This window comes from Dunckerocampus dactyliophorus, chromosome 21, assembly GCF_027744805.1.
Source record: "Dunckerocampus dactyliophorus isolate RoL2022-P2 chromosome 21, RoL_Ddac_1.1, whole genome shotgun sequence".
NCBI lineage: Eukaryota > Metazoa > Chordata > Actinopteri > Syngnathiformes > Syngnathidae > Dunckerocampus > Dunckerocampus dactyliophorus.
This window is the reverse complement of record NC_072839.1, coordinates 2,424,129-2,434,436: the sequence shown is the minus strand read 5'-3', so window position 1 is coordinate 2,434,436 and position 10,308 is coordinate 2,424,129. Positions and strand designations below refer to the sequence as shown.

Genomic DNA, 10,308 nt, shown 5'->3' with positions numbered 1-10,308 from the left:
CCGTTTTTGTATTGGCCCCCAGCACATTCTAAAAATATAATTTAACAAGAAAACTGAAAAAAAAGCAAAAATCAGCAGTAATTTTACAAAAATAAAGTCAAAATATTACCAGGAAGAAACAAAGCTTAATGTTTTGAGAATAACGGCAAAATGTTACGTAACTAAAGTCATTTTTATAAGAACATTTACAAGAACAAAGATGAAATAGTTGGAAAATGTGAAAAAAAAACGGAAATTGAAAAAATTTAAAATTGAAAAAAAGGCAATTTTATGAGAATAACAACCTTATAAGAAAAAAAAATGTCATTTTAGTAGCATGAAGTAGAAATATTAAAGAAAAAATGGTTCTGTAAACATGGTTGTAATATGAGAAAACAAAGTAAAGTTTTTTTGAAAATTAAGTTGGGGGAAAAGTTATATTATGGGAATGAAGTCAAAATATTATGGGAATAAATTCATAATTACCAGAAGAAAATTTTACAAGAAAAAGTTAAAATAGTTGGAAAATGTAAAAAAAAAAAAAAAAAAAAAAAAAAAAAATGGAAAAAATGTTCTAATTTTCAAGAATAAAGTAAAAATATGAAGAGAAAAGAGTCATATTCTAACAGGAAAAATAGGCACAATTTTATGAAAATAGTCTTGCAATATTATGAGGAAAAATTTGGTAATTTGTAGCATAAAGTTGAAATATTAAAAGAAAAATACCTTGTTTTTTAAAGTGTAATATGAGGCAGACAAAACAAAATAAAGTTAAAATTTTTGGAAAAATAGGTTGGGAAAAAGATAACATTATGGGAATAAAGTTCAAATGTGATGGGAATAAAGTCACATTACTGTGACAAGTGTGAAACAAACAACACACTCATACAGCTCTGCTTTCATGGATGACTACGGACATTTAAAAAATACACATATTTGAGAGGCTGGAATCAGAAGATATTTACATTTTTTAATAAAAAAAACAAAAACAGTTGGCGATTAATCGGATTATCAATTAATTGTTGCAGCTCTAGACATAAGCATTCACGGCATTTACCGATGTATTGGTGTCAGCTCTATATGGACTCTATTATTTCATACAGACGTCGAATATCCCAACTTGAGTTGTTGGGGTGAATATATGAAATGCACAAATAAAAGAAGTCAGCACTTTTCAGAGGAGAGCAGCTCCTTCGAGGGAGTCTCTGTTTGTTCCAGTAGTAAATCTGCCTTCTCACTTCCCAATAACGCAGAGTGGGAAGACTGAAAACCAGACAAATTCCTCACTTCAGCAAAAAAAAAAGCATGTTTCCAGACCACAAGAAACCTCAGCCATCCATCTTGCACATAAGAACGTCAATGAAAACAACATGCACATGCAAGTAACGTTATTCTTTATTGGCAACCAAGTCATGTTCTCAAGCACTTGGCGCACACGCTCCTCTTCTTACATAACGCATCTTTGACACAACAAACAGATTCAAGTCTCATTCGGTGCGGGACTTTCAAACGGGACCGTCATGAATTGCCATTTCAAAGCGCATCTGTGACTTGAGGGGACGTCTGCATGAATAGAACTGAACAGTAGTAGCACTTAATAGAGGGTTAATAATACAAGGCAAACTCAAAGATAACCTGCAATTTAGGCTGTTTTTTGGAACATATTTTCAGCCAGCTCCAGCAGCTGAGGATATCTGAGAGTCCTTTTCTTCCAAGACTCCGGGATTCCTTGGAGGCCAGTCTGAAAGATGAAATTATTCCATTAAATTTGCATTACCCGTTGTGCAGTACCCAAAGCTTGTACACAGACACACAAAGAGTTGTCACTCCCGCATGACAATTTGGAATGAAATGGAACATTTTTGCCCATAAACACAACCTACGATGTTCTCCATTATTGTGCTTTGTTTACCGTGTTTGCAGTGTTTTTCCTCTTTGTTAAACTCACTGGCAGGATCATATTGTGTCCTGCTGCTGTGATGTCACACCATTTACTGTCAGTAGCTGACACAGCTACCCCATCCCACGGTGGAAACACAAAGCAGATCAGGGAGTACTGTTCCAAATCATGCTGTGGGGACCTGAAGTATGCTGCAAGGTGGACATGTGGTTTGAGATTATTTGGAATAGAGATCCTATCGCTGAAGAGCATACAGAAGCAGGGATGCCCCGGGACAAGTCGTCTCTGGGTAGCTGTGGTCACGACATCTTTACAATCCTAACTGATCCGTCATAAATATATGGATTAATAAATCATGCTGTTTTGTGGTTGAATACAATGTATTATTGGTCAAAATATGCACATTTAAGCACATTTTATGTATTTTTTGCCTAAATTAAGCATTTTCAAGCACAGAAATGACGAAACGAACAAAAACGCAAATATAAGGCATTCAGAAGACACATTCAAAGACGTGATGATATGTAGTATTCTATGCTTACCACTAGGTGTCAGTAGCGTTACATTGATGAGTCACTGTAGGAAGTACTATACAAAAACAAAGCAAAAAAGGAAGAAGAAACTCGCGTAACGCTAACACGTATGAGTCTATTATGTGTTATTTCCTCTTATTATGTCTACTATATTCAGTAAAAGGAGTGTAAAGGTGACTATAGGGGTGCTAGTTCATGTCTAGAGGGCTCTAATAATGTTAAAAACCTACACTGGTCACAAGGCGTCAGTAATGTTGGGTGAGACACACAAGCACCAGACTTGATTGACGGAACAACCGGCTTTTACTGCAGGTTTGAACGATCTCACAATAATCCCCAACTTGGGCTACTGTTATGCGGCCATAACCCACACCAAGCTAAAACTCTCTGAACCCTCAACTTCACTTCATGTCCTCCCCCAACTGAGCTCCCCTAGCGCTGGAACACAGCACAACCCTTATGCATGTCTTATTTCCTCTTATGTCTACTATGTAATATTCCATTCATAAATAAAGAATCCGACTTTCCAGAAATTCACTTATCACTGTGGAGTCTGAAACCAATTAACTGCGATAAACAAGGGATTGCTGTAATATGAATACGTGGGAAACCTTTAAAAAAAAAGTCTTAGAAAGGCAGCAGCTGTACCATTACACCACCAAGGACTGGCAGTTGATTGGGTGAACTCTTCAAATTACTCGTCTTTCAACACACAGAACGGCCCTGTCGCGTTTGAAAAGCAGTTTCGGAGAATAACAATGTTAAAACCGGGCAGATAATGGAGGCCTAAAAGTGACCGCTCTGTAGTTTATAGGTGCTCTATTATGCAAAATTGACTTTTCGTGATGTTTCAACAGTAATATTTGTCCCAAGAGCCCGTTGATTGCCACCAAACATGACAAAGGTACTGTAGCTAATCTACTCACTTTTGAGAAAAGGGGCACTCGTGGTGTCAACGGACGTTAGATGAGCCTGCCCCATGTATAAAACCACTTCACAGAGGACAGCTTTGTAAAAATAAAAAAATTTAAAAACAGGCTTCCCTACACATCTTAAAATAAAGCATGGAGCTTTGGGAAAAGAAATATATATATCCTTATAAAAAAAATAAAAATCCTGTAAATAAGTTAGAGGAATGATTCATAAATACAAGAATCCACAGCAAATTTGAATTAACTCCACATAGTAACCCCATACAAAAACTGCATTTAAACCACAAAAACTAAACTAAAAACTAGCTAAAATTACTAAAAACTAAATTTATATTTTTAAAAATGCATACAAAACAAGACTCATGCAGTATTATAATTTGTAGTCATTAACTGGACTTTGCTTTACGTTTGAATCAATGTGAACTTTTGTATTTTACGAGTTAACAGTAATAAGTCATTTTAATGATCAAAGCTGACTTTTTCCCCCGATTTTGTGGCATTTTGCGTGGGTCAACCGGCTCTGGTTCTGTGAACCAAGCCTAGACAAATTCACCTCCTGTTTATCAGTAGGAGTGGGAGTGTTACCCCTGCTGGGTTACCTGTGCCCCAAAGCAGGCTCCTATGAAGGAGGCTCGGCTGGCGGTGCACCCCCCGCAGCGCATGGTGTTCCTGACGGCCTCATCCAACTGCTTCAACGTCAGGACTCCATGCAGCGCTCCCTGGAATGCACCCGGCAAGGCTGAACAGAGAAAAACAACACTGAACATGAAGACATTAGAAAATGTGTTTGAATTTGTGTTTCCTGACTTCACATTGGTCCATGACTTTTTTTTTTTACATGTGCAGTCTGCACCTTTTTAGCCTTGTAAAAACCCGAGACGCTTAACACAGCGGGAAGAGGAAAATAAAAGTTGGCGGAAGATCGTTAGTGCGGAGATGAAAGGCTGGTGGGCCTACGGGTCGACAGGACGGGAAGGAAAGCTTTGCCGTGTCATCAGATGTTGGATGAGCTTACCTCAGGTGTTGGTGAACACAGCCGGTATGAGCTGCTGGGATGTCTTGGTCAGGTTGTCTTTCACCTGCTGGACATGTGCTGCCACAAAATACGTCATTTTACTTTTTAAAGTTACACTCACTGCTTTCTACTAAACATCGTGACGTATCAGGGGTGCCAAACTTCTTCCAGCGAGGGCCACATAGGGAAAAATGAAAGGCTGCACAACGCCACGTTGATATTTTGCAAAGCAACACATGTCCATATTCTAAGAATATTTCAAGAAAAAACTGCATCTCAGCTTGGTCATATAAGGGAAAAGACCTAACGTTGGTCCTTATTTTTACTGTTTTTACAATTTTCCAATTATTTCACCCTTTTCTCAAATAATCTTCATTTTTCATCATTTTAGTCCCAGAATATTGTGACTTTATTATCATAATATTATAACATTTTCCCCAACCTAATTTCCCACAAATGACAACTTTATTTTTCTTTGGTTCATTTTCTTTCTTTAATATTTGAACTCTATGCGACTAAAATGTCATTTTTTCCTCATCATTTACTTTTTCCACTAACTAATTTTCCCCCCAAAAAACTTTGATGGTTTTGCTTGTTTTTCATAATGTTGCTACTTTAAAAAAAATAATAATAATATTTCAACGTTATTCGACTAAAATGACATTTTTCTTCATAATATTACATAATTTCATTCTCATAAAATTATGACTTTTTCCTCTTAGATTACAGCTTTTTTCTCTTAATATTTAGAATTTTGGTGATTTTTTAAATTTATTTTTTATTTTTATTTATTTTTCTTCTTAAATTGTACTTTTAGAATGTGCCGTGGGCCAATAAAAAAACAGCCACAGGCCACAAATTGCCCCCGTGTTGCACTTTGAACACCACTATGATATGTTATTTACAAGGCTGTCTAATCATTAAAATTTCTAACGAGATTCATCACAGTTTGCCTAACACTTAACAGTAGCAGAACATTTGAATCACACTTGAATCGTGACATGAGCAATGAGGGGGTGCGTTCAAAGACACCACGTAATTTAAGCTTAATTGACGTTTTGGGTGTATTTTCTGGGATATCCGAGCCCTCTTTCAAATACCTCTTATCAGTGATAAGAACACCCACTTATTGCTCTTCCTGGTCTTTCTGTTTATTTAGACCACACATACACGCATCATAAAGAAGTTGCTGTGATGTCCGGAGTTCGGAGTGTCCCTGAACCCAACTCGAGAACGAGGAAGTGGTGCTCCCAGGACGAACAGAAAGACGTGTTCACCAGTTGTAGATGTTGGAATTGCACCACTGTTGATGTGTTCAGGTCAGACTAAAGTTACGAAGGAGTGGCAGACACTGGAAACGCTAGCGTAAATACTTAAAATGAGGGAGGGTGGGGGAGGGGACTAGCAAATTGAATGTCTTACCAATGACTGCATTGTCGAGATCTTGAGGGTTCTGTCTTTGCGGATCTTTCAGTTGTGCCAGAACCGCATCCACAGCTTTGGAACTTGGACCATTAAGAATAAAATGCTCCAAAAACCTGGCCACATACATAAACAAGAGAACCCAAGTGTTTCAAAGTGTCACGTCGTCCACTTTTCTTTGACTTACCTTGCAGCCGCCAGTGTCACAGCCACACACATGTCGTTATTCTGGGTAACCCTCATCACTTGCTCCACTTTCTCCAGCATTTCGGGGCGACCGGCGTAAAAGGCCACCACCGGAGCCAGCTTGGTGACGCCGTCCATTTGACAGTCCACATCACAGCCTGAAAAAACAACAAAAAACATTGAACATCAGCTCAAAGAGGTCAGTCTTACTGCTTATTTTATTTTATTTTATTTTTTACCAGTTTCTTCTTTTCCAGCATCCACATTTCTGATGAAAGCTTTCAGGCTCCCATTCCTCCAAGGACCATCAATAGGAAGGACCGCTTTGGGACCTAGAAGTTTACAACAGGCTTGTCAGTTTGTCAGATCTATTCATAGTGGGACTGGATTGTTACAAGCGGCAGTTGGATATTGCAATAAACGACAGGATATTACAGTTACACTAGGTGATGGAAATGTCAGAAGACATTGCGTGTGAATGCTTAAGAGATGAAGAGCTGAAGAAAACACTGAAATGCCTTGAAAAGACACGAATGTCAAAATGCAGAATGAATATCCGAGTTGTTTGTAAGAGGAAGAGCTGAAATGTGCTGTAATGTAAAATGAATGTATGAATGATAGGCCTACCTAGCATGATAGCACTAAATATTTATATACATTTCTACTGATGAAAACGGCTAAAATACTACTATGCTAACATGTTAACATTAGCATGCAACATCTAGCATGGTAGCACTAAGTGATTGCCAATGTTAACATGAATGAAAATGGCTAAAAATGCTGCTACATTAACGTTAGCATGCTAACACATGGTGTTTCTATGAGTTCTGCTTATAAAACCGGCTAAAATGTTACTCTGCTAATGTAAGCATGTTAGCAATGCTAACGTTAACATACAAAACCTAGCATGATAGTGCTCGGTGTCTGCCAATGGTAACACTAATGGACAATTGATAAAAATGCTACTTTGATAATGTTAGCATGCTAGCAATGCTAACATTTGCATGCTAAAACTTAGCATGATTGCACTAAGTGTTTCCATAAGGTGTACTTATAAAAACGGCTAAAAAGGGTACTATGCTAACAAAAATGACTGAAAAGAATACAATGCTTACGTTAGCATGCTGTGTACCATACCTCCTTTCTTGCGGTAAGGATCGTTGAGCGGGAGGTCGTACACCGTCCCTGGGCCAAAGAACTTGTAGATACGTCGAGTCAGATCCTCCACATTGACGTCTGCCAACACACGTTTGTTTTCAAATACCTCTTAGTCCCATTTATTATTATTTTTTTATAAACTGTAAAACATTTGTGGCCTTTCCTTTTATTTGTATGTGAAGTGCATGCGCCCTATCCTTCTCCAGAGAAACTTCTTTAATTTTTTGGAAAAGTTTGATCACCTTCTGTTGTAAACAACATGCTGACTTGTCAGCATCCAGCTGGCTGCAGCTTCATCATTCATAAATGCAGTATGAATTGTAGAAAGAGACTGTATTATCATTTTGACCTCTCCCTTTATCCACCATCACATTGATATCACGCGCTCCGTAACTCTATAAACATCTGTCTAGCCAGACTGGGTTGTGTACCTCCGCACTGACTCAGCGATTCCAAAAGGACGTAAGCCTGGTCGCCATAGCAGGTCTGTTCGCCTGTCTTCCTGCGGTAGAAAGGATTTGCAGAGTCGGCACGAAACTCCGGCGTGGGCTCCAGGTCTGCGAGAACTTCTTTGAGTCTCTCTGGGTTGTAAATCCAATGCATGGGCTGGGCTGGGTTGGAGAACACACACGATAACGACGAGAAGGGAGGGAACAAACATGCATTAGGCCTCGATTATCTGCAGAATAGTAAAAGTAACGAGTCTGCCTTTCAGAACCACCCCTGCTTTTTTATCAGCGTGAACAGATGTTGCAAGTGGATGAGACTAATGTTGATCCACGTCTGTTGATGACGTCTGTTTTTGTGTGGTTCAGTATTTGGCCTCGGTTTTCAACATTTTACAATAGCACGACTGCTAAATAACCCGCCATGGGGCCCAAAAAAACGTGGCGAGTACCAACAATTTGATAAAGAAGGTAAGAAACTGAGTTCTGATACTGAAACTGAATTCAGTATCGACAATATGCTCCATCCAATTGCCATTTATAATTATTTCATTTATTTGTATTTATTTATTTTAGGCATGTAAAACTACAATTATTCTGTGTAAAATGTAATTTTTTTTTAGATATTTGAGTGTCTGGAACAGATTAGTTGGATTTACATTGTGGGAAAAATTATGTCATTTTTTGTAGGCTTTGGTTTGGAATTAATAAAAACGGGCCATTTACAACCCGTGGCTGTTTTTTTTTTTTTTTTTATTGGCCTTTGGCACATTCTAAAAATGTTACTAAACAAGAAAATTAAAAAAATACAAATAAAAAAAACCCAGTAAAAACGGGGGTAAAAAAAGCAGTAATTTTACAAAAATAAAGACAAAATATTTAGAAACAAAAAAACAGCACAAAGCTGAAAAATGAAGGAAGACAGCCGTAATAAGAAAGTCAACACAGAATAAAATTGCAATTTTTTGGAAAATTTTGTTGGGAACATATAATAATGATAACAAAGTCAAAATATTATGAGAATGAAGTCATAATGTTACAAGAAGAAAGTTGAAATATGTCAAAATAAAAAATAAAAAACATCAAAAAAATTGTCATGTAAGGGGAAAATGTTAATATGAGCCTTTATCAGTATGAAGCTGAGATGCAGCCATTTCGTTTCTTTCAATATTAAAAAAGCCTTAGCATATCTACACGGGTTGGTTTAAAAAATGCAAACGTGCCCCCCGCACCTCTGATGCAGCAGAGCAACGAACATGATTGCTTGTAACGATATTAGTTCATTTGCACAACACAAAGTCCGCGCTCATAGTTTTATCTTACCTGCCGCATCTGCTACTGCGGCCCCGATAATGGCCCCCACGGCTCTGTCTTGCACGCTGGAGGCCATCTGCTTTCACCACACATAGAAAAGCAGCAACTGGAGTGAAATATTGCAATATTTCATGCAGTACTACAACATATTTTCACATAACACATTCATGTCAATCCTGTAATGTATATATGTATTTTTTACGGTATGTTTTATGTGTTACAAGTTATTAATCCCCTTAGGCAAAACACATTTCTTACAACAATGATATCACATGATCTGTTCCTATTATGTATCTGTTCGTTATCGTTGAAATGAGTATAAACAGCCTGATGCATCATTAGAAATGTGTGCATGCTTACCTTGGAGCCTCCTTGTGACTTGCTTTGAAAGATCTTCCCCCGTCCCAAACTAGGGGGAGGGTACCACCGGGCCGCTGATAAGAAAGCTCCAATGGTAAAAGGTCAGTTTTTGGTGAAACGTGTGTGATGCTTTTGTAGCTGGCCTTTTCTTCACCTCCACTGCAACATCCATGGCTAAATATTGAAGCAGCTTTCACAGACTTTTTTTTCTTCCCCTCCCCCAACTGATGACGAGGACGCCAATGTGATGTGTCACTCTCTGTGTATACCTTCCACTCCATTGCCTCCATCCTGATGCTTCTGCAGCTGATCCCCAGCAGTGATTCAGCCTGGCAGTGGCTGGCCACATGTCTCTCGGGGGATCCCAGGCCAATCATTTCCCAGGCCAGCAAAATGGACTCACCCAATCAATTCCGGTTAACAATAATGAACACAAAGTCACATTCATTGATGGCTCGCAGTTCATAGCAGCTGGCAGCGCTTAGATACAAAATATAATGGTGGCATCAAAACACATTCAGGTCAACAGAAAGCATACATGGTTGGTGACTGAATGGGCCTCAATGATGCAAATAGGTACCCCACCCTCTTCAGATCATGTGACACAAAGAGCAGGTTGAACATTGATCGGTGACAACTAGGAGGTCGTCAATGACCACTTGGTCACGTGCACTGCGGGGTGGTGGTGGTGGTGGTGGGGGGTGCTGACATTTTGGAGCAATGAGCACTTGGCTGGATAGTAGGTGGCTGCTATAGATGATTTATATTATATTTTTTTAATATATATTTTTAATCTATATCATTATAAGTATACTATGTGTGTGTGTGTGTGTGTGTATATACATACAGTATATATATATATATATATATATAAATACAATTAAAATTATTATTTCATTATATGAATATTTAAATAGAGTAAGAAACATTTAAAAAAAAATAATTAAAATAAGTAAAACAATCAAAGTTTTCTTACTTTGGCTGAATAATGACCATTTCATGCACTAAACTGATCCTTATTAAAACTCATTTAACATTTTTATAAAATAAAATATTAACATTT

The 10,308-nt window shown here is 38.0% G+C and overlaps 1 protein-coding gene and 1 long non-coding RNA gene across 6 annotated transcripts; one reads left to right on the top strand and one right to left on the bottom strand.

Annotated features, from left to right (window-relative positions):
- Positions 1 to 1,356: 1,356 nt before the first annotated feature.
- LOC129174416 (crystallin J1A-like) lies at positions 1,357 to 9,802 on the bottom strand. Of its 5 annotated transcripts, XM_054766404.1 has the most exons (11): positions 9,246 to 9,799; positions 8,895 to 8,991; positions 7,557 to 7,736; positions 7,105 to 7,203; positions 6,207 to 6,299; positions 5,969 to 6,125; positions 5,782 to 5,897; positions 4,360 to 4,437; positions 3,944 to 4,083; positions 2,422 to 2,467; positions 1,357 to 1,720 (listed from the first exon to the last, which is right to left on the bottom strand). In XM_054766404.1, exons 2-10 carry the CDS (start codon positions 8,959 to 8,961, stop codon positions 2,453 to 2,455), a joined length of 945 nt encoding a protein of 314 aa, XP_054622379.1. In that variant the 5' UTR covers positions 8,962 to 8,991; positions 9,246 to 9,799; the 3' UTR covers positions 1,357 to 1,720; positions 2,422 to 2,452. The 5 variants fall into 5 exon arrangements, with proteins under 5 accessions (XP_054622379.1, XP_054622375.1, XP_054622377.1 ...); XM_054766400.1 differs by lacking the exon at positions 2,422 to 2,467 and having other exon boundaries at positions 9,246 to 9,798; XM_054766402.1 differs by lacking the exon at positions 2,422 to 2,467 and having other exon boundaries at positions 8,895 to 8,964; positions 9,246 to 9,798.
- LOC129174418 (uncharacterized) lies at positions 5,575 to 7,490 on the top strand. The gene is made up of 3 exons (XR_008567447.1): positions 5,575 to 5,678; positions 6,046 to 6,166; positions 6,225 to 7,490. It is a non-coding gene; the product is annotated as an uncharacterized LOC129174418 (long non-coding RNA).
- Positions 9,803 to 10,308: the final 506 nt, after the last annotated feature.

Bases quoted from the DNA above. Each gene is read 5' to 3' on its own strand.
- LOC129174416 (XM_054766403.1), bottom strand. From the start codon at position 8,961: ATGGCCTCCAGCGTGCAAGACAGAGCCGTGGGGGCCATTATCGGGGCC. The intron at 7,737-8,894 runs GTAAGATAAAAC...TCTCCAACCCAG, and splicing joins CGCAGTAGCAGATGCGGCAG to CCCAGCCCATGCATTGGATT. The intron at 7,204-7,556 runs GTACACAACCCA...GTGTGTTGGCAG, and splicing joins ATCGCTGAGTCAGTGCGGAG to ACGTCAATGTGGAGGATCTG.